At 35.8% G+C, this 24,665-nt stretch overlaps 1 protein-coding gene across 1 annotated transcript; it reads left to right on the forward strand.

Moving 5' to 3' along the window:
- Positions 1-12,201: 12,201 nt before the first annotated feature.
- LOC133848405 (probable peptidoglycan muropeptide transporter SLC46) lies at positions 12,202-24,255 on the forward strand. Its single transcript, XM_062283962.1, has 5 exons — positions 12,202-12,559; positions 21,177-21,537; positions 21,614-22,015; positions 22,826-23,566; positions 23,629-24,255. The coding sequence occupies exons 2-5, from the start codon at positions 21,185-21,187 to the stop codon at positions 23,960-23,962; spliced, it is 1,830 nt and encodes a 609-aa protein (XP_062139946.1). The 5' UTR covers positions 12,202-12,559; positions 21,177-21,184; the 3' UTR covers positions 23,963-24,255.
- Positions 24,256-24,665: the final 410 nt, after the last annotated feature.

Genomic DNA, 24,665 nt, shown 5'->3' on the forward strand with positions numbered 1-24,665 from the left:
ACGAATCGCGAGCGGGGGGGGGGTAGTGGGGAGAGCAAAGTGTTGCCACAGGAAGTGTGTGGCAAGCAGGTTGGAGGTTGGCAGGATGCTGGGCTAAAAAATCGTTTAAAGTCAACGAAGTATTAGCCTCAGCAAAGTTTTTGGCGCAACGCAATTTATGACAACGGACAAGGCGCAACTTCGTTTCAATACTTTGTGGCAAGCTAATTGGTGTGTGTGTGTGTGTGTGTGGCAAGAAGTGCCAAGTGCAAGTTGAGATAAAGTTCTTAAGCTTAAGATATGAGTGCAACATTGAATTGAGTTTGCCACACACTCGAATTGAGTGTGGCATTTGTTTAGGGATCTGGCTTGCTTCAGTTGACATAATCATATTAAATTAGCTGCCAACTTGTGAGGCAATTTCCATTTGTGCTGCCTCACATTATACTAATAATATTATTTTTATTATTATAATAATTTATACATACATACATACATATTATATATTTTTTATGCTACCTCAAGAGTCGCCCAAGTTGAGGGCAACTTGCAGAGCTGCAAAACGTGTCGTTGACATGTTGAGTGCGCCAAGCACACACACATGTATTGGTGTGTGTTGGTGTATGTGTATATGTGTGTGTGTGTTTGTGTGTGTGCTTTGCATGGTGTAGCATACTTTTCAGCGTCGCCATTCATTAATCAAGTTCAGGGCACTTTAAAGTGCTGCTGGCGCGTCATTGTCAGACCACACACAAACACATACACAACACACACACACACACACACACACACATCCACAACCATACACATACAGCACACGCATAAAACATAAAACATGTTATAATGATGCAATAATAAAGCCGCAGCAGTAGCAACGGCATTTGGCATCCTTCTGGCTAAGCAAATCCTGTGGGAGGCGTTGTTGCCACGTCCACGCCTGCCACAGCATTAGCTACTGCTACTGCTGCTGCTTCTGCTTTTGCTTAGGCCATAAACGTTGATAAAGCCATAAAAAAAGGGAGAGAGAAGGGAGAGAGCAAAGGAAAAAGCGAGAACGTACCAAAATAATAATAAACCCGCAAGCCAAGACGCAGCCCAAGCAAACAAAGGCTTACTCCTGTCCAGGCATCATTCGACTCGGCATATGCTGGCCACAACAACAACAACAACAACAACAGCAGCAACAACAACTGGCAACTGGCTGTAACAATAACACATTGCGGCTCTTATCAAGAATAGCCTACTTCTCCCCCTCCCCCCCATCACCAAAAAACAAACTAAGCAAACGCTCTGCTCTCATCATTCCCTGGGGCACCACTCAGACCTTCGGCTACTGTGTCCAGCTGCGAGAGTTAAATTGAGCGAAGGCATGCAACTGAAGTTTATATAAAAAGACAACATACATACATACATACATATATGTAGAGAGGAGGGTAAGTGGCATACACATATAGATTAAACGAGAGTCCCAGGAGTGCAGTTGACACGCCAAGTCCAAAGGTGAATTCGTGTCTCGAGCCTAAAGTTGCGCCTCATTAATACATCAATCAATCAACTGGGCAGCTTGCATGGCAAGTTCAATGGACAGCTTAATTTATCTACATCGGAGAGAGAGTGAGAAAGAAAGAGAGAGAGAGCAGTTTTAAATCAAGTGATTTAACAGTACTTTTACTGCCACTTGCTATTATTCATGATGGCCATTTAATGGCCGCTGATTATGCATGCTCTACGCACTTATCTCTTTGTATGTGTGTGTATGTGTGCATGTTGTGTGCATACATATGTGTGCTTGTGTTGGTGCAACCAGCAAAGCCTCAAAGCCGAGCACAGCAAGCTGTGCTTCCTCCTTTGACTCGTCCTCTGAACCTGTTGCTGCAAATTGTGCGGTTTTGCAAGCAAATTAATGAACTGCATAACAGAGATGTGTCGGTTCGCTCTGAACTAGTTCCAGCAAATAATTCCCTTAACTACACCAACGAACTAGTTCTTTGATGGTTGTTTATAACGTTTAGTTCCAGTTCGAGTTCCATTATTGTTCCTTGCTTTCGTTTATTGGTTTAGGTCGCTCTTTCGTTTACTTCGTTGGAGTCCCAATCTCGCTTTCTTTCAAGCAGTTTGTCACTTTTAAAGAGTACATTGTATATTTTTTTCAGTCCAAATTCACCTTGATACAATTTTGAAAACATTATGTGCCGTTTTCCTTATCACTCGTCAACTCTTTTCGTACAGATACATCGAGGAAATTGCTTCTCTCAAATGAGCATCGCATTGTTAACTCTTAGCTGTTGGTCTGCCTCTAATTAAAACACAATCTACACGAAAAGAAGATGATGAAGAAGAGACAGAAGTCAGCGATTATCAAATCAAGAAACAGAAGATGTTATTCTTTGCGAAATGTGAATTTTCGGTAGACCGTTGCCAGGAAATCATTTTTTTCCATTCGTGTCATTTCATCATTTGAAATTTTTATTATTTTTGTTATGTTTGATGTCTTCCAAAACATCATCAAACATGAATTTGTAAAATTCTTTTTCTGGATTTGTTTTAGCGACAGTTTTAAATTGTAAATAGACCAAGGATAGGATTAAATGATACTGTGAGAAAACCAAACCAATTGTATTGGATCGAAAAAACAATTCTATTGTTCACTAACTATACATTGATAATATTATACTATATATTAAAGAAGTACATAAAATGTGGGTGCGAAATAAATTAACACGAAACGAACAAAATGGACTTGAATGTGAAGCGTTCATTCTTCTTCTGAATGAACTGAAGAAACGAATAGTTCATTCAGTTCATATTGAACTACTAAACTTGTTCAACAAAATGAACTTCGCAACACAACTCTAGTGCACAACAGCTAATGCAGCGAGGCATTCATAACTGTTCTAGAGGAGGAAGAGCGACTAAGGACTCATTAGTGATGACACAATTAATCACATGATTAACAATAATTGATTATTTTGTTGCAATTATTAATTGGTAATACGATAAGATAATAAATAAAATAAAAAATTTTAAGCGCAATCAAAATTTACATCAGAAATTCAAGATGAGCTCAGCCACTTTTGAAATACTTCTGTAATGCATCGCTTTGAATTATCAGCACAACTTGCGATTATTGCAATTGTTGTTTTCGTTATAAGCACTTCGGATTGAGCTAAGCACAATTTTCAAATTTGGGTCTTATCGAAATAAAAAAAAAAAAACTAAAGAGGTTAATTAATTCAGTATTAATTAAAAACAAAGTGTATTAAAATTTACATTTTTTTAGGGAGCAATGTTCGATTTTTAAAAAAATAAAAAATACAAAATTATTAAGTTTTAAGTATTTATTATTTTTCGCTGGTAAGATTTGCATTATATTCCCGCATAAATATATCGAAAATTCCTCAATAAAACATTATGAAAGTCTTCAAACTGCGATTAAATGCGATTAATAATCTTTCAACTTAAATTAATAATTTGATAATCGATTAATTTAACTACTTTTGACATCCCTAGTCACAACAACTTTATTACCAAAGAGTGCGGGATATTGCAGTCTGCACGCCAGATTATTAGACCAGCAAACAGAAGCCAGTGGCTCACGCTGCGTATGCGTAATAACCAAACGCACAACTGGCAAAGATTCCACAACTCTGCTCACATCTTGTGCTTGGAAACAAATTGAATATTGCGGTCAACTGTCAAGCTGTTCAGGTCGCAAATGATTTTCAGTAAAGTAGCATGAAACAAAAATCTGACTTCAAAATAATGTCGCAATTTAACTTTGTGCGTGATCTGCGAAATGCGCTATAAAACATGAATGCGATGAATGCAAGTGCAAAGACCTCACGCTTCGTGCTAGGAGGAGGTTCGGAGGCCAAGGCCAAGGCAAGGTGTGTTTGCTGTTCTTTTTGCCGCATTACAAGGAGCTGATTTCGGCTAACGGCTGCGACAATAATTAACTTAGTGCTTGGAAGTATCCGACGATGGTGAAGCAGGCTGACATTATTGTTGTTGAAAAACATTTCAAATCATAAAGATGATTGTATGATTCTTAATTTTTTAATAATGATTATTTTTGTTTCGTGAGTTTTGTGTATTGACAAATTGTCCACAAATTCCACTTCTAAAATGTTGGAGTATAAAAATGCAGCTTCAAATTAAGTATACGTAATTGAATTGTATTTTAAAGGCAATAAATTAATTTGATAAGCTTCAAAGACTATTTTCGATAAGACTTCAGCTTTTTTCATATGAATTACGGGAACATCAGTTAGTTTGCCTGGTTGCAAAACATAGATTAACTCAAAGTTCGGGGTATCATAAGCCAGAATTTAATTTGCCCACTTACAGAGACCCAACCAGCCCACTAAAATCATTTGTTTTTGATTTCTATTTATTTTGTGCAATTGTCATTAGTTTTGTTTATGTAAACGAAACTGAAACCGAATCCGAATACGAAACCGAAGCCAAAATCATGTGCCAGATGCGTGTTCCCCCCACATTCGATTCGATTCTTAGTAGCTGTGGCTCTGTTGCCATACTGTATTGTGAACATAGTTAATATCTAGCATAGATGAGTGTGTGTGTGTGTGTGTGTGTATGTGTAAGTACCACCTTATAATTTGTTCGCTCAACAATGGCAGCTGGCAGCGACCTAGTCATTGCCATTGGCAGCAGCCGTCAACGTCAACGTCCAGTGGCCAACGATTTTTGCAGTCGATATACCCCGTACCCACAAATACGAGATAAGCGGCATGCACGACTAAAAAATTAAGATGCAAAAAAAAAAAGAGTTTTCATTAAATTGTTTGATTAATCATTTAGAACACACATCATTTATTTAAAATATTACTTTGAAATGTAAGCTAATGATGTTCATATACATATTTTTTTATTGTTGTGGAGTTTGTTGACTTTTTAAGAGTTTGAATATTGATTAAATTTGTAATTTATGACATTTTTGCAAATATTTGTTTTCCTTATATTATTATTTAACGCTAAGTAAATTTGTTTGGCCTAAACTTTTTGTTCTTTGCATTAATATCTTTAAGAGTGATTATCTTTGAAAATTAACAAATTTGATTAAAAGTGTTGCTGCCAGAAGGCTACAATCTTCTCTTTTACTTTTGTAATAATTTTATTAATTTTCTTTATTTAAATTATACATAAATATATGAGAGAGTTAGAGAGAGAGAAAGACATTTAAAAACTTTATGTTCTTACGTTGGCTTTTTCATTAACAGTGAGGCTTAATATTCAATCGATCTTTCGATAAAGTTGTTTAACATAAAATAGCGAAATAATTTTGTTACACTACAGACGCTAAAGATGTTATGCTCCATTTAACAATATAAGCTTTGATTGAGTATTTTAGAATTTATGAAATAATTTTGGCAACAAAAATAATATTCTCAAATGACAGACTCGTTATATTGTTTTTACAGGGTATTGGCAAGCCGAACAATTACATTTGGGGAATATAGCAAATTGTTGAATATATACCCTTAGTGGGTATTATAATTTTGTCACGAAATGTTTGAGGCATTCACAGAAACAATTTTGATTCTGTAATGCAATAATTATATAGTCAAATCTGCCAGTCAGGCTGACTGGCTGACTGACTGGCTGACTGACTGTTTGTTAGCTACTAAAATTTACTAAAGAAGAGTCTACAACTATTGATGCATAGTTCACAGTTGACAGGGTATTGAATCATCGGCTGTTGGCACAAATTATGTCCAACTAGGCCTACTATTTTTTCATGGCAATTTTGGGGTGGCGATTTATAACGAGTGAGAAAATGGTAACAACAACAACAACAACCACAGCAGCAGCAGCAACAATCAAGCTTGTTGGCCAGCATTGAACTGGACAAAAGTAGCAGCAACTTGTTATATCTATTGCTGCTGCTTGTTAATTGCCTATTAATAATTATTGCTCGCTGCGGAGCAAAACATTTGACACCTGCTCGATTCGATTCGATGCGATTCGAGTCTTTGGATATTTGGCGATATCGCCACTTGCATCCGCCTCATCTGCTTCATCTCTAATCTCCAATCTCCAATCTACGATCTTCAATCTTTAAATTGTTTTTTACGATCTACGCACACTGATCTTTGGCTTCGTCTGCAGCTCATTTCGAGTTTTGTTTGCTTTGCTGTTTGCCTTCTTCGATAATTCTTGCTAATGAGCATTAAATATAAATTATGCAAAACTATGAAATGATGTCAATTAACGTACTCAATTAATCAATTGAATTGGTCAATTGAGATGAGATTAAAAACCTTCGCTTAATGTGTCAAATTTTCGCGGGAGAGTTGCCCAAATTGGATAATTCGCAGTAGACGAAAAAGCAAAAACAAATCAAATCGAAATGAATGTGATTACGATTTAAAGTACGGATATATTTAATGTGTCAAGTGAAAGTTTGCTCAGGTCTATTTGATTTATTGGCAGCAGTTCGATGTCGAGAGTCATGTGACTCTATATAAGAGACTCCCCCCTCCATCCTCAACCTCATCCCCCTCCTCAACTCTGTTCAGTTCCACGAATTGAGCTGCTTGACAGTTGTCAAACAACAACTGCTGCTGATGATGTTGGTGTCTCTATGGTCTAATGTTTCCACTGATTATGCTGAGCCAAGTTGCCTCTCTTGTCTGTCTGTCTGTCTGTCCGTCTACTGACTGTTCGGCTGCTCGCCTGACGCTTGATTGCCGTTCGTTCACTTTGAATTTGAATACAACAAAGCGATCGCAAAACGGCTGCCTGCTGAGCGTGTATGCATCAAACTTGAAGATGCCAACACCAATCCGAGGGGAGCGGGGCAACAGACGAAAGCTGCTGCTGCTGTTGTAGCTGTGGCTGCTGCTGCTGCTGCTGGTGCCTTTGTTAACTGCTTGCAAACATAATTACAATTGGAAATTAATCAGCAGCGGCGACTGCAGCGCGTTCCAAGCGACCAAACAAGCCGCATACTCGCCATAGAAGAGCATGATCAACTATTGGCATGACATGCAACGAGATATAATAGAGAAGAATTTAAATTAAATTTACACAATCTATATTATGAATCATATTTATGTCTTTCTTTTGAACTATTAAAACTTCAATTATGATAATTCTAGAAGAATTTAATTATGATAATTCTAGAACGTGATAATCTATTGGCATGACACGTAACGAGGAAGAAAATGACAATTACATAATTTAAACTAATGCATAATAATAATAAACTAATGCATGCAAATTTAATTAAATTAAATTTAGAATGTATATACATATTATAAATATTATGGGTCACATTTTCATTTATGACAGTTCTAAGAATAAAATTAGTTTATATTTTAAAACATAAAAGAGCATGATAGTCAATTGGAATGACATGCATCGAGATATTATAAAGAAGAATTTGAATTAAATTTACAATTTCTATATTATGAATCATATTTATGTCTCCCTTTTGAACTATCAAAACTTCAATTATGATAATTCTAGGAATAATATTATATTATTTTAAAATAAGAACGTGATAATCTATTGATATGATATGCAACGAGGCAGAAAATTACAATCACAGAATTTAAGTCACAGCTTAAATTTCAAATTTCTATATTATGGGTCGTATTTATATTAATCTCTTTTTAACTATTACAAATTCTAAGAATAATATTAATTTATGTTTAAAATAATAGAAGAGTATGATAATCTATTGGCATGACATGCAACAAGAAAGAAAAAGTCGAAGCTGTATTGCTTTGGTTGACAATCTGGTTATATTGGGAACTCTATGGTATATTTTGACCATAATATAATATGTAGAACATCAATATACCAAATTTAATCTTTGGTATGTTTTAGTATTTTTAAAGTGTTTAATTTGATTTATTTGTACAATCTAGTATATTTGTTACCCAAATGTATATTTTCACTGATATACCAAATAAAGTCTTGAGGTTTTATTTCGGTAAACTTCTAAAATCAGGTATATTTGCAGTCCAATGGTATAATTTTACCGATATACCAAATACAATCTTCGGTATATTTTAGTATTTTTAATATTTTATGTTAGTATATTTTTAAAAATAATACCGCACTGTTTTGCACTCCACGTTCGATTTCTTACTTGTTATTTCATTTCTATAGTAATCCATCGATGCAACTCAGCGATTCTTTTTTAGCAAGTGCTTTGCAGTCGAGCCAACTCTCTTGCTACATTCAGTTGAGCTGAGCAGCTTGCATTCTCTTGTTGTTGCATCAAATTACCAAATGTTTAATAGCTGCACAAATACTGACAAAGACGACACAGAGTGTGCAAACATTCACAAATCGACGTACACAAATACATAGATAAGTAAATTATAATAAGTATTATGATTATTTGTAATTTTTTTCTTTATTGATACTTGTCATGTTTGGCCGCTGCAGCTGCAACAACAAAGGGCAGTCGGGCAAGCGGACAGACAGACGGACGGACAGACGGACGGACAGACGGACAGCAGGGCAGCAGAGTAGATTTCGGTGGCAAAGGAGGCGGGAGAAGGCGTTGAGCGTTACAGCTCAGCGACGACAGTTTGCATCGGCATCAGTCAATGAGCTACTGAGCTGTGGTCTTTGCGGCATTGCGGCTTTGTAAGTCAAGGGCAGGTGGGCGTGGCAACAGCGCATAGCCGCATAGCCACATAGCCACCATCATCATCAAAGCACAACAATAAACAAGTGCGATAATTATGGCCAGACATAAAAACTGTTGATTGTTATATGCGAGTGGCAACAATTGGTTAGAGTCGAGTTGTTAGTTGGTTGAGTTGGTTGCCCACTTGGTTGGCTATCGAGGCGCAAAGAGCTGTCTATGACCTATTGAAGGGCATCAGAACGAACACACACATACATACACAGAGGATTCTGAAAACAATAACTGAAAGAAGAATCCGTGAGGGAATTTCCAGTTCAATTCTGGGAGTCCCTTGTTCAAATTGAAATTTAATGAAATTATCAATATTTATGCTAATTAGCAGAATGTCTCATTCTCCCTCTCTCGCTCTCCCTCCTTTATCTTGGACTTTATTTATTTATCTTCCAAACAACGTCTGGCTGGGCAGGCGTAAATTGTTAATCAATACTTTGATGTTATCTTAAACGAGTGTGAGTGTGAGATTCGGGCTTGTTCTAGTTAGCAAACACGGCTCAAACACTCGATAACAAGATAAATCATGCGACTACACTTCAAATTGCATTACACTTTCCCCTTCTCCTCCTCTCTGACTCTTATCCAGCCAGCAAGCTTAAGACCCGTTTTTTCTCTTGTTTCTTTTAAACCGAAAAGTGCTAACGATGTTGATGTCGTTCAAATGCAAAGATCCAAAAGGTGACAAGGCGAAAATGATTGGAAACTTCAATAGCAGCATTGACGTGTTCACAATTAATAGCAAAAGCCCGCAATTCACAATTGTTTGCATATAAACACACACACACACACACACACACGTACTAATACGTCTATATCTCATACTCTGCAACAAATAGATGTAGCTCAACGGGTATATCAATCGATGCTTGTAAATAAAGTTTCACCTGTTCTTAGGTGCTTATTAAATGATCTTTTTTCCAATGCAATATTTGAGTTTAATGATTTGCGAATAAGAAAGAAGCACATTGTCTTTAGTATATATTTTATCTATCTATATATATCGCAGCTCTAAGATAAAGCCTCCTTATATTAAGTATATATTAAAATGTGTATAGTATATCTTTTATTTATCTAAATATATCGCAGATATAAGATAAAGCGTCCTTATATTAAATGTATTCAAAGGAACTTTCAGCAGAAGTTCGTTTATAATAATAAAAATATTTGGGACTAATGTCTGTACCTATTTTTGTTGAGATAGGAAATGAATAAATAAATAGTGCTAGTGTTAATTTAAATTATATCTAACCTTTTTAAATAAATAAACACTTTAGTTAATAATGAAAAATACAAAAAAAGGAAAAACTAAATATTACACAAGAGTAACAAATAATGTTTTCTTTAAAGCAATGTTAAAACAAAGTTATGTAAATTTTATTTAAATTTGTGGAAAGGCAACTAAGAAACTTGTGCTCAAATATCTAAACAATGTCATAGATAAGATTGAAAATAATTAAAAAAAGTTGAAGTAAGGAGTTGTAGAAGTTGTAGATGTGGAAGTAGTAGCACTTTTAGTTGTTGTTATTTTTATCTGTAAACGGTTTGTAATAAAGATAAAAACTGAAGGTAATCACTAATTGATGTTGTAATAGAAGTGATAATAGTCGAAGAATTGCTTGTAATAATAAAAGCAGTGATATAGAATACAATCAGTCGTAGAAGAAATAAAAAAAGGCGTTTAATAGTCTAAAAACATAATATAGTAAGTAATGTGTTAATATTTAAAGTATCTTAAAATAATGAATTGACGTAGAAAGCAGTTTAATTAAAAATATTTGTATTTCACATGTGGGTGAGAATTTCAAAGAAAACAATTGAAGAGCACACGCCAATTAAATCTTTTTCCACTTAAATATATTATTAAACTAAGTGAAAACTAACTAAACTAAATTTTAATCTATTTAAGTAGAAAACTAAAATATAAAATAAATAGAAGCAAGCATATTAAAGAATAGTCAAAATTAGTTTTACGCTGGCGAATTAAAAAAATAGTTTCACAGAGTCGAAATGACTAATAATATATATAATTGGTATAGTACTTAAGAAAACAAAAAACTAAAACTATTATTAGTTTAATTAGAATTTAAAAATAAACTTTGTTAGAGACTCTACAATAAAATAGTATATAATAAAAATAATGGGAATGTAGAACACAATAAAAATAAAAACTTTTATTATTTTTGTTAGAAACTGATTGAAACTAAAAAAAGTTAGCGCTGTAAAATCTAAACTATTTTTAACTCCCAATGTCAAAAGTGGCTAATTTAACATTAAATAGCAAATAAGAACAATAATAGGAGTGTAGAAAATCATATAGAAAAATAAACTAGCAATATAATTCACTAAACGAAATTAATTTAAAGTACTTGAATTTTTAAGTATGCAGTAACTAAATATTAAATTGAGTTAAAACTAGGCAATTTAACTAAATTAAATTTGTTTGGCTATAGTACATATTTTGAAGGTATACAGTAACTTAATGTTAAAATTAGATTAATTTCATGGCAATATTAAATAAAAAAAAAATAGGATCGTAGAAAATTATAAAAACTAAACATTCACTAAAATGTATTTGTATGGTAAATGTAATATACCGTAACTAAATATGAATTTAATTTAATAAACAATAATAATAATGATATAGTAAGTATTAGAAAAACACTCTAGCAAATACAAAAGTTTGTTAATGTGAGAACAGTAGCGAAATATGAAATGAATTTTGAAATAAAACGAAATGATTATTTAAAATGACAACGCAAGTAATAATAACTGTGAAAAGTTATTTAAAAATGTGAACAAGTAAATGCATATTTCTCTTTTTATTTATGAACTGAACTGAACTGAAATGTAGCGAATGCACTTGCGATGCACAGCCACAATAATAATAATGCATTTGTTGATTTACTTTTGTCGCAGAGACAACGAACTACGACGATCGATAATCACAGACACAGCGTGACTTACAATGACACACTTGCATATATATATGTATGGTATATATAGTAACTGTTTACAGGGTGTGTGTGGAGTCGAGCATGCTCGGCTAGAGCTTCGCTTCTGTCTGGTGAATTGTGTCTGAATATTTGTGTATCTTTTCGCAATAGAGCCAGAGAAATTTAAGTGGACACTGACTCGTTGCTCAATGCGGTCGTAAGATGGATGTATTTACGTATGGCTTACGTTCGTATATCATTTATTTATACAAGTATATTAATAATATTTCTTTACTTTTTTCACATTTTTTTGGCACTTGCGACACGCAGCAACAGCAACAGCAACAGCGTCCGAGGCAGAAGCAGAGACAGCGGCAACAACACTCAGTCGCTTATCACACGCGTTGCCGTCGCAGTTGGCGTCGCAGTTTGCTTGGAGCTTGGATCTGGGCAGCGATCGTCGTCGCTTTGCCGCCCGCACTATGACAGTGACTACGGCTACGGTGACGGTGACGTCGACTGCGACTGCGACTGCGACGCAAGCAGCGTTTACCGTGTGGCGCGAGTCTCGGAGTCGAGTCGACGGCACTCATCAAATTCAATACGAATTTTAGTCGCTGAGTTTAGCTCAACGTCGCTGGTTTAGGTACATGGCAAAGCTCGTTAACTAAGCCTCGTTTCAATCAACAAAATACAACAACAATAACGACGTCGACAGAACAATAAACAATAAAGTTACAACAACGGTGCGACATGTTGTTATTGTTGTAGAATTTCACGCAGAATACTCAACCGCGACTCAAAACAAAAACAAAAAGAGAAAATAAACAAATCAGAGTTCGAGCTCTAGATCGAGATCGTCGTGCAATAAAAAATTCCCGAAAAGAAAGAAAGAAAGAACAATCTGGCTGACGAGAAAGTATCTAGGATATCAAAGATACTTGCTAATAGATAGCTATCTAAAGTGAGTTAACCCTTAGTTTTATATGCTGTCTTTGTGTGTGTGTGTGTTGGTGTATGTGATAGTGTGTGTGTCTGACTCTGTCTCTGTGTATGTGCTTTTACTACTAATTTCATTAAAGACATGTAAATTAAATCAAATTCGCGTTTGTCGTGAAATTTGTTTGCGCTCGTTTATGCATTCCTCTCTTTTCTATCCCTCCTTCTCTCTCTCTCTCTCTCTCTCTCTCTCTCTCTCTCTCTCTCCTTCTCCCCTGTGTGTGTGAGTTTGTTTGACAATACAAATTTTACCATATACTTAGTTATTGTTGCTCTCTGCGACTGTTGTTGTTCTTGTTGTTGCTGTTGCGTGCCAGCGGCATCAACAAAATTACTTACTACAAATTGTCCACGTTCATAACATTTTTTTTATTCTGCTCGAATTCATATACTTATTTTTTGATTTCCTTGGCATTTTATATTTATATTGCTGCATTACTATTTTTAGTATTTATTTACATAAACACATTAACAATTTCAGTTTTTTTTTGTTTTCCCTCCAAGGCGAATAATTGCATAAACATTACTTTTATATTTTGGTTGAATTCGTATTTAAAGTAATTTATTTCATTGCCATATTTTATTTTTATTTTAGGGCTACTTTTTTTATTGTTTTTTTACATAAATACAAGTTTTTTTGAATTTATAATTTCATTTTTTTCTCGCTTTTTGTTTCCTTTAATTTTAATTACTTTCATAGGCAACACAACATTTTTTATTCTACACGAGTTCGAATTTTTATTCATTTTATATTTTCTATAATTTCTTTTTATTTATGTGCTGCTATTTTTATTATTTATCAACACAAACACAAGTCTTTTTTAATTTACGGTTTCATTTTTTTTTCATTTCATGTCATTTTCAATTTTAATTATTTGCATAGGAAATATAACATTTTTTAAACTGTTCGAATTCATATTTTTGTTTTTATTTCTTTGCCATATTTTATTTATAGCTTTGTGCTGCTATTTTTGTTATTTATTTACATAGACCCAAATCTTTTTGAATTTATAGTTTCGTTGGTTTTTTGTTGTTTCTCCTTCAAGTTTAATTAATTGCATAGGAAACTTTTTTAAAGTATTTCGTTTTTCTTGTTTTGCTAATTTGCAAAATACACTTGTGTTTGTGTGTGTGTGTGTGTTGATTCAATTCAAATTTTTTAAGCGTTTTCGGGGATTTTTTTTGTAGTTGTTGTTGTTGTTGTGTGTGCTGTGTTGCTTCTCTGTTTTGATTGCCAAATTAGTGGATAATTCTTCAAAGCGCTCTTTCGCTCTGCTCTGCTTTGCTTTGTTTTTTGTATTTTGTTTTGTTTACGCAGTCGCACACGTCGCCTGTCGGAACTACCGCAAATTGCGACTGTTTAAGCCCCATAAATTAAGCGTTGTCTATTCAAAAAAGCACTCGGAACACTCACTTCAATCCCATGCGTAACTGTGTGTGTGTGTGTGTGTGTGTGTGTGTGCGAGTGTGTGTGCGAGTGTGCACAACTATTTTTAGCTCTTCATTTGATATCATTGAATTGCGCATAAATAAAACGTAGAGTAACGTTTTATCTGCTTCTTTTTTTTCTATTCGCTTTTTTGCAACTAATTGTATTTAATTATTTTCAATTTAGATCTGAACTAAAGCACTGTTTAATTTCGTATGTTTTGTCGCACGTCGTCAGCTTCCTCCTCCATCATCATCTGCCCACAATATTTGTATCTGGGTATCGTTGCGATGTATCTGTATCTCGCAGATAGACATGCAATCAATAACTTAATGGACAATTCGGAGCGACGTCGTGTGTGCGAGGTCTGCTTGTATGTGTGTGTGTGTGTACGTGTGTGTGTGTGTGTGTGGAGGTGTGTGAAAAGTTTTGTCAGCAGCCGGAAATGGGTAAAAATATGATTAGAGAGAACCCGGCAAATTTCCAGCGAATTTCCCGCAAATTGAATTTGTTTTATTAACTGGCTACGCTTGTTTTCACAGCAGAGCCTCCAACACATCATCATCATCATCATCATCGTCGTGATCATCTAATAAGCTAATTGTCATTTGTAATTTTGTTGTTTATCAGTTCGATGGTTAGTTTTGTCCATTATTATTTTGTGTTACACTCAGATTCCCGGAAACATCAGCATGCGACAATTATTGGAGTTACTTCCTAATGATGATTACACGATTTTCTTCGATATTTATTTTTTTTTTTTGCCAACAATTAAATGTATTAAGTAATTAGATAGCCCTGAGCTAAAACGATAATTACCTTATCTGTAATAACAAAATGTTTCAGAAGAAAGCTTTAATGAATGTAAGGAAGTTCTAACTTAAGATTAAAGACATTCGATATGATTCTTTCTTCATTTTTTTATTAGATAACATTGAGCTAAAACGAAGAAGCTAATGCAGAGAGCTTCAACTTAAGATTAAAGACATACTTCTTAACCATGCTGAGAATATTCAATTCCACGTTTTATCGTTTTTTCTCTCATTTTTTTTTTGTACAACTAATTGTATTGAAATTTCTTCAATTTATAACGGAATATAAGCATTGTCTAACTTCTATCATAAGTTTAAAGACATATCTGTTAACTATGCTGAGAATATATTAGCAGCTGTTTCTTTGTCACATCGTGATCGTATAAAATACACTTTAAAGTACATCCGATGTAATCAGCTTTATGCAAGATGAACATGTTCGATTATCTCGAAATATATATAAATGAATTACAATTCTTAGTAAATCAATTGTTATGCATAGTGAAGAAAATCACTGCTGCAATTCATTGAACTTGGCAAGAGCTATAAATAAATCAATATCAATTTCTATTACTCAATTGACACATTTGTCTGTCTCCGTCTGTCTGTCTGTCTTCTGTCCGGTAGTTAGTTAATATGCTGGATCACGACGCTTCCTGGTAGAGACACCAAATCAAAATCAAAATCAACACCAAAAGCAAAATCAAACTCAAAAGCTAAAACCTAAACCCAAGTCCAAAAGAGTGCATCGTCGACGTGCCACAGTCGCTGTAATGAAGCAAATGACCTCAATGAAAATGTTTACGTTTTTTTCTACTGGGTTCAACGCACGTTTCTTTTTTTGTATTTTTATTTTCAGTTTGGGTGACATTGATAGCATTACTATAATAAATAGTAAAAGCAGCTGCACAGTTGGCCGCTGAATGCTAATTAATTGCTTATCGCACTACCGAATTCATTGCGAATAACTCTCTATGACCATGAAAGAGTCAGAACAACAGAACAGAAAAGTGGAACGCATTGTTTTCGAGTTTCAACTAGTTCGCGATATTGTAATTCATGTTTTTTAGCCATAAGTTGTTTTAGTTTTGCTATACAATTTATAGACATGTTATATAACAATCTAAGAAGGCTATAGTCGAGTGTGCTCGACTGCGAGATACGCGCTACCCAGTTCAATGTTTTTATTAAAATATACCAAATCAAAATACCGAAAAATACTAAGATATACCAAAAACTATTCGTTTTAAATTGCCATATTATATACCAAAATACTAAAATATACTGAATGAAATATTTGGTATATTGATATACTATTACTTTAAAATATACCGAATCGAAATACAAGAAGGTTATAAAATATACGAAAAACTATATTTGGTATATTAATATACTATTCAATTTAAAGTACACTATTATATACCAAAATACTAAAGTATAATGAATGCTCTATTCGGTATATTGCTATACCATTACTTTCAAAATATACCTTAGAGTACAAAATATACTAATCTATATAATAATACTAAGATATACCGAAGTCTACATATACATTTATATATATGTATATTGTATATTAAATTTGTAGTGTGTATCTTAAAATACACCATAGAGTACAGAATATATCAGACTTCTACTCTTCAGTTATAGGGTATAAAAAGGCAACAATCAAATGACAATTTAGTGAGTTCTAAGCCATTATAATTTATGCACGCTATTAAAGTTGTTTATTGTGATAGATAATAATTTTATAAACTCTAAATATAAACCAAAAATACTACTAATTAATTTGGATGTTTAAAAACGTAGTTTAATTATTAAGTTATTGTCATCATTAGTTTGCATAAGAAGTTTCCCAAAATTTGGCGACAATTAAGAACAGGTTTAGTCTTCTTTATGTTTATGTTTATGTTTTTGTTGGTATCAATCTGATAAGATTTGTATATTGGGGCTTCTACATATTACTTAATTCAAATGCAAATCACTGGCGAAAAATATTTGGCGAATTGAAAAATTCAGCTGCAATTAAAGGCAATTAAAACAAGCTATTTGCGAGCAGAGGAAAAACGAGCGAAATACTTGCCAGAGTATTTAAGAACCTAACAAAGCATGATAATGAACTTTATCATATACGATATACATTATACGACAACTACAACTGTGTGCGTACGTGTGTGTGTGTGTGTGTCCAAATAGATAGACGCTATAATTAACTCAAGCTTCAACTGAGCTGTCTTTTGGGCGGCAGAAGCAGCGACGTCGACAGCGACTGCGACTGCGACGTCGAAGTCGACGTCAGTGGCGTTGACGGAAGTTGAAGATTAAAGCCGCCAGCGATGCACTTTATGGGTCGTTCAATAGGTGTGTGTGTGTGAGTGTGAGTGTGAGTGTGTGTGAGTGTGAGTGTGTATGACTGTCAAGGTCAATTAGCTTTGCTTAATTTCTGTCACTTTTAATGCTTGCTACAAAACAAAAACACACAGCAAAAAAAAACAACAAAAAAAGAAAGAAAAGAAAAATGAGTTAGTCTCTAAAGTCTCGAAAATGTGTGTTGTTCACTTACAATCAGATTTATGACCACACTTGAGAAATATAATATCAACTAATAAAATACAATATACTCGCATTTTGGACTTTCACAAATTAGATATATATTATAAGCATTTGTATATCCAATTAGTCAAATATGTCGGTATTACTCATCCTCACTTTCATTTGAGTTTGAATTGTGAATCTAAAAATAGCAAAAGCAAAACTACAATGTAACATATAATGCATTGTATAAGAACTCAAACTCAGTTTGCCGGCTGTCAAAGTGCGGCATTATCATTCCTGGAAATTGTGTGCATTGCAATAGTAGATGCGAGTTCTATCTAATTTTTCAACTATTGAAATTTAATAGATGTAATTATCAGATTGTAGAGATAGGACGATTAAATAAACTATTTTGTATTTCCCCCGCTTGATAAATATAGATCAACTATCAACCACTTATAGTTAGGCTTCAAAATATACTATATACTATTGGTATTTCTTTTTTTTGTTTGTATCTACAACTTGTTCTGCGAAAATTATTGATCATATATAATATTACGGAATCGAATTTGACTGTGACCAAAACTTGTTTTTGCTGACCCCATTTGAAATGCTCTTCAAATGATCTTTGTAGCTGCGCTTGATGCCGAATCGCTAATCATCCGAGTCTAAAGTCTTTCGCAACCAAGCAAAATATTTTCAAATTACTTCACAAACAGATAAAACATAAAACCTTTGACGTTAGTTAAAATTCTTCGGGGGGCTTCGCTAATAATCACCTAATATACTATTATATGTATTGTATGTATGTTAAACTGCAATAACAATGATAATAAAAATCGACAAACAAAAGACTGCCGTTGGTAAACAAAAAAGAACACTCGTCGGGAAATTCCATAAAGATAGGAATACGTATTGAGTTCCTAACCAAACATGGACACAAATGTAATTATATTTTCCAATTGCCGTAATTCGATGAAAATGCCTCGTGTTGTGTTCTACGAGATGTTCTTCTGTCAGGTGACAAACAAAAACGAAAACGAAAACGAAAAAAAAAAATACTTATAAAGAATATAGCAAAAGCGAGCAACGTAAACAAGCTTCATTAAGTATCGAGAAACAGCTGCTGTGCCACAGTGGGCTCTGCACATTTTTGATGTCCTCATAAATAGCATATTGAGGAGCCCATTAAACGAACATTCACTTTGCATAAAAATAATACTTTGGAAATCAAAGTCCAAACGGATCATAAATTTTCCAACTTTTATGTTCAATCCATAATGTATTTTTTATGTTTATTCGCTTTAAATGATTGCGATCTATAGAGGAGTATTTTAAAATGTTCTTTCAGTCGTTTCAGTCTATTAAGTATTATCTGTGATGGGATTGTATTTAGTTTATTTCTATGCGAACTTATTAATATGTTTTAAGCTGAATATCTTCTTGGTTGTTTTCTTTAATTGTTTTGTCATTGCTATCATATTATATTGGAAATATTATACTACATACATAATATTATACTACTACATAACATACTTCTATACAGAACTCAAAAATCCGAAATAAATACTTTTAATAAAGTTGGAAACCGCTTTCTTAAACCAAGTGTGAAAATTCTTAAGTTTGGGAATAAAACTTAAAAAATAAATCTCAAAAAGTGTTTGTTTTTATTTTACACGATTAGCAGATTAAGCCTTTTCTTGTAATTAGTATTAATGTTATTCAGCTTCGTTTATTTATTTGTTTGATAATACTTATGAAATAATTACTCGTTACCGAATCGTAATTATAATAATATTTTAAAGATTGATTCTAGAATTTTGTAAAAGCCTTTACGCTATCTTGAAATGGGATAGCAATGGAATTTAACAACTTAATGCTGTGTCGTGATTTTATATAGTACTTATATTAATAACTATTTTGAGTTAATCTAATTAATTGTTGATATATTATATATTTACCACCTTTGCTGTGTGTTAATCCCACTGTGCTTCGCAAAGGTTGATCGAGAGTATGGCGAAGTAGTACAATGAAGTAATGCCCTGACAGCGCAGAGAGTAAATGACAATGATAATTGATAATGATAAGCGTTGCACAGCAGCCGCCTACACTGTCAGCGTTAACGTCAACGTCAACGTCAGCGTTGTGCGCTGCTGGCGTCGACGTCGCCGTCGTCGTCGTCGTTGCGCTTGATTGACACTCGAGTTCCGCTTATAGAGGGGGATGAGGAGGAAGAGGATTGGGATGGGGATGGGGATGGGGATGGGAATGGGGAGGAGGAGCAGGCCAAAACAAAAGCGAAAAGCGAAACGCGAAGCCGAAGCCCCGAAACGGAATACAAAGCGAAATACTTTCGCTGGCGATTGTCACAAAAGCGAATAATCCAATCAGAATAAGTGGGAGATGCGCACAAAAATAGAATGACAACAAAACTGTCGCAGTCCAGAGGGGGGCGGAACGGGAGGCGTGGCATGTGCTAGGGCAAAGAGCGGACGGACGGAGCGGACGTCAAGTGAAGCTTGAAGCTTGGCCATGCCATGATTAATACTCATACGAGTACTCATACACTCATACACCCATTCATTCGCATTCACGCACTCAGCTAGTTGGAATTAGAGATCGCAAATGGTTGATTGATTGATTTCAATCTGGATCCGATGATGGATCCATGGAATGCAGATTAAGCGTTAGGTGTGCGGCTATATTTTATATGTAGTATGCGGAATCTATGCACATCAATTATGGAATGTCATCTCAGAGGTTTCAGCTAACAAAACTACATCGGAATTCGCCTTGAATCTTGAATCTCAATGGCAAAATATGAAATTGGTTTTTGTTTGAATAGATTATTCGTTAGATATGGCATGACAATAAATCAATTTTATATCGCATACTTATTTCAAGATTCTGAAGATCTACATTTCCCAGTTTTTAATAAAATGTGAAGAATTTATAATGAAACAGAATTTATGATGATGTTATTGAGTGAAAAATATAGTATATAGTTTTGAATTGCCCAAAGAATACACATATACATATATACATATATTTCTTACAACTTGTTTTAATAGAACAATTCCTAGTTGTATACAAGATACTAATTAAAAATATTAGAGAAAACGCATTACAATAGTTTGTCTGCCTTGCATAAAATGAAATGCCTAAAAGCTTAGCGAATACACAAACCCAAAGCAAAGCTTAGCAAACACAAACACCGAACTTGATCAAATTGATTGCTCTCAATTCTTTCTTAGTTTTGTGAAATGTTGGTAGTTTAAGCACAGAATACAGTTCAATAGAAATTACTTTAAGCAAATTCACTTCTTTTTATTAAATTGTATAAAAAAACCCAATGCTTTTTCTTTTATTTGCTGCCAGAAGAATTGCACTAATTCATTTATGCTTCGTGGACAATATTTTATGTCTATAATGATTGTTTGAGTGCTAGAAATAATTTCAACAAGAGAAATTTAGTGTTATTGTCTATTTTATTCTTGTTTTAATAATACATTCATTTAGTTTGCTTTTTTTTGAAGTATAATTCTTGATTGAAATCAATGTTCCTGTTTTTGTGGTTTTAGTTATAAAGAAATTTTAACAAAGTGCCAAGCTTGTTATCAAAATATATAAAAGATGCACTCATTAATTTTTGATGCTTTTTATTACAATTAAGCGATAATTTATGTAGATTTGAGGGCTTAAGTGATTGATTTATTATTTTTTTAACGTATGCTTAACAACACAAATTTACTTTTTTGTTATTATAATTGTAAACTAAATAATATGTTCTTCTATTCTAAGAACAGCTTCCGAGATGTCACCCAAGGACGGCGGCGGCATGGACCTGTCCAAGCACAGCAACAAATACACGCTTAACCATGCCTCAACCCTGGCCCCCGCACAGCTGGGCAGCCCCGCCGAGAAGGCGGAGGCGAGCAGTGCAAAGACAGCGACGCCTCCGACGACGCGCACCTGGCGGGAGAAGCTGCGTCTGGTGGCCAACAACATCACTGTGGAGCCCATCCTGGCCGCCTACATAATGCCCAGTGTGCTCTCGAATCTGGCCACACAGAATCTGAACCTGGAGAAAGCGTGTCGCGTGAACATGGCCTACGGCGATGAGATCTGTGATGCGCTCACTCGTCGCCAAACGGCCAACTACACTCTGTAAGTGAGAGTTGAAACTTGGAGTCCTTGGAAAGTCATGATGAACAATAATGATTTATTTATGTTACTTTTATAGCGAGGAGGAGACAGTGCAACAGATGGTGGCTCGAATGGCTGCGTGGAAGACTGTCATTCAATCGCTGTTCCCCTGCCTGCTGATCCTCTTCTGGGGCTCGTGGAGTGATCGCCACCGGCGACGCAAGCCCTGCATCCTCATTCCGGTCGTCGGCGAATTCCTTGGCGTTGTCGGTCTCATGCTCTGCGTCTACTTTGAGAATGCGCCCATGGAGGCGGCCGCCTTGACCGAGGCCATCTTTCCATCGCTCAGCGGCGGCTGGTTCACCATGCTGATGGGCGTCTTCAGCTACATTGCAGACATCACCACCGAGGAGGAGCGCACTCTGCGCATCGGCATCCTCAATGTCTGCTTCTCGGTGGGCGTGCCCATTGGCATGGCATTCAGCGGAGTCCTGCTCAAGTAGGTTGATCTTTGCTATAGTAATCGAATTCTAGTAATCTATCATCTTTATATAATCAAATTGTTCTTTTTATGATTTGTCTGCTGATTGACTTTATTCTTATTCAATGTTTCTTAAACAAAGACTTATTTTTTTTTTAAATTGCACTCTTCTTGTTGCTACTCAATTTCTTCCGATCTTTAACGGAATTGTAATTAGAGCATAAATTTACTAACACCTTTAGTAAAATTCTTCTTTTTTCTACAGTTCTTATATTCTATCCCTTATCGCTTTCTTTCTTAACCAATTGAGGTTCTTCCAAAATTGAATTAAATTCTCAACTCTTTTAACCTTGAGTTGAATCATTTGAATCTGAAATGATATATAATTGAATACTTCTAAGCTCTCAACAAAATCTCTAATAATAATGGAAATCTTCTAGTTCTCAATGTAGAAAAACTTCTAAACATTTCTTTTAGCAAACTCTTTCAACATCTATTTTAATCTTGAATTACCTAAATGCTTAATTTAAAACGTCCTTTAATTTATTTGTCTAATCCCATACTTAAGCCAATAAAACTTAAGATTAACATTAGTCCGCTGATCTTCTAATCCATTCCTCTCCTTGTTCCTTCCTTGTTATAATGACCTCTATTCAAATACTTCAAAATTCTTATTACATCCAATACAATTATTTGTATATGCAATCGAATTGTCCCAATATGTTTTCATTACGTAAATAAGAATGCAAATCCGAAATTGAAAACTCTTCTCAAACTCTGAAGCTGAAGCTCTGATTAATTCATTTTAATGTTCGATCTAATTCACAGACAAATTGGCTTTTACGGCGTCTTCTCGATTTCGGCTGCTTTCTACGTGCTCGCCTTCGTCTATGGCTTCTTCTTCCTCGAGGAACCCGTGGCGAGACCCGAGAAGACGGCGCCCCAAAAGAGCCTGCTGGCCGATTTCTTCGACAAGGAGCACGTGGTGCAGACGTTCCGAGTGGCCTTCAAGAAGGGCGAGAATCAGCGTCGCCAACGCGTTATCCTCCTGATGATCGTAGTGATGGTGATCATTGGACCGCTGCACGGTGAGATGGCGGTCACATATCTCTTCACTCGCTTCCGCTTCAACTGGTCGGAGGTAGAGTTCAGCTTCTTCTCCACCTACGCGATGTTCACGGGTCTCATTGGTGTCATCTTCTGTGTGGGCATTCTGTCGCACAAACTGGAAATCGACGATGCTTTGGTTGGCGTCTTATCGAGCACCTCGAAGATCCTGTCGTCCTTTGTGTACGCCTTTGCTACGCTCCCATGGCACATGTATTTGGGAGGTTTGGTCGAGATCTTCAATGGCACCGCGTTCATTGCGATGCGTTCGATTGCCACCAAGCTGGTGTCCAAGGACGAGCTGGGCAAGGTGAACTCGCTGTTTGGCGTCGCCGAAGCTCTCATGCCCATGGTCTTTGCACCCATGTATACGACGTTATATGCGGCCACATTGAAGGTCCTTCCGGGTGCGTTCTTCCTGCTGGGTGGCGGACTCACCATGTTCTCCGTGGGCATCTTTCTGTGAGTAGCAAATGCTGTTTCATTTTGAATGAGATTTAGCAACCAACTCTTTCATTTTGCAGCTGGATGTACCGCTTCCAGGTGAAGCAGCGTCGCAAGCAGGCGCGTCCTGATACGGAGCAGGGTTCGTTCCGGGAGACCAATGGCAGCATTAATGCCGTCGAGGCTTTGGCGCTGGCCAGCGAGGCGAAGGGTCAGCTGAATGGCATCATTGCAAATGTGATACACGAGTCCTTGGAGCATGCGGAACCAGCACCACCACCACCACCAACAACAACAACAACAGCAGCGTCGACGGCGACGGCGACGGCGACGACGACGGCAACGCGGCAAAATGGCATTGAGAATCGTGGTTTCGTGCAGGACACGCTGGAGGCCAAGGCAAAGGATGCTTAGGACCATGCACCGCCCCCACCCCGCCCCGCCCCGTCTGTTATATAATTATTCTGTACCTACTTATGTTACTGCAAAATACTTCTCTACATCGCTTTGTAGTAGTTTGTCCCCCCGCCCCCGCCCCGGGTCACGTATTATATGTACCTAAGTATCGTACGATCTGTAAATTGTTTAGTCCTAAGTTCCACACAAAGAAAAAGCAGTTGGATTTCGATGGCCAAGTGCTTTTGTCTATTTTTTAATTTTTTTATTAGCTTTAAGGCTGTAAAAGTATTGAATAAATTTAATAACGTCCACAATCGGTGTTTGACCTTTTGGGAGGCAGAGGCGGAGGCTGAGGCGGAGGCATGGCGGCCATGGCAGGATGTGCCGGACGGCGCATTGACCAACCATTTGACTATTGAACACTGTAATCAGTTTTTGTGGCCCCAGCGTAGCGGCAATTACACACACAAATAACCCAGTCCGACTTGCACAGTCCTGTCCTATCATGTCCTATCCTGTCCAGTCCTCTGCTGTCCTGTCCTATCCTGTGCTACTCGGCTGGCCTATCGCACACTTCCTGCACGCAGGAATGTGGACAACGGCCGCACAATTGGTTTGCTCATGTCGCTGATAATTGTCGTTTGCGTTGCACAAAACGGATGCGTGCCGTTTTCCTTTTTGACCCTGGCGCTTGAGGCTTATCAGCTATCGCCTGAAC

This window comes from Drosophila sulfurigaster, chromosome X (assembly GCF_023558435.1).
Source record: "Drosophila sulfurigaster albostrigata strain 15112-1811.04 chromosome X, ASM2355843v2, whole genome shotgun sequence".
Classification (NCBI taxonomy): domain Eukaryota; kingdom Metazoa; phylum Arthropoda; class Insecta; order Diptera; family Drosophilidae; genus Drosophila; species Drosophila sulfurigaster.

Bases quoted from the DNA above. Each gene is read 5' to 3' on its own strand.
- LOC133848405 (XM_062283962.1), top strand. From the start codon at position 21,185: ATGTCACCCAAGGACGGCGGCGGCATGGACCTGTCCAAGCACAGCAAC. The intron at 22,016-22,825 runs GTAGGTTGATCT...TCTAATTCACAG, and splicing joins TTCAGCGGAGTCCTGCTCAA to ACAAATTGGCTTTTACGGCG. The intron at 23,567-23,628 runs GTGAGTAGCAAA...TTCATTTTGCAG, and splicing joins TTCTCCGTGGGCATCTTTCT to CTGGATGTACCGCTTCCAGG.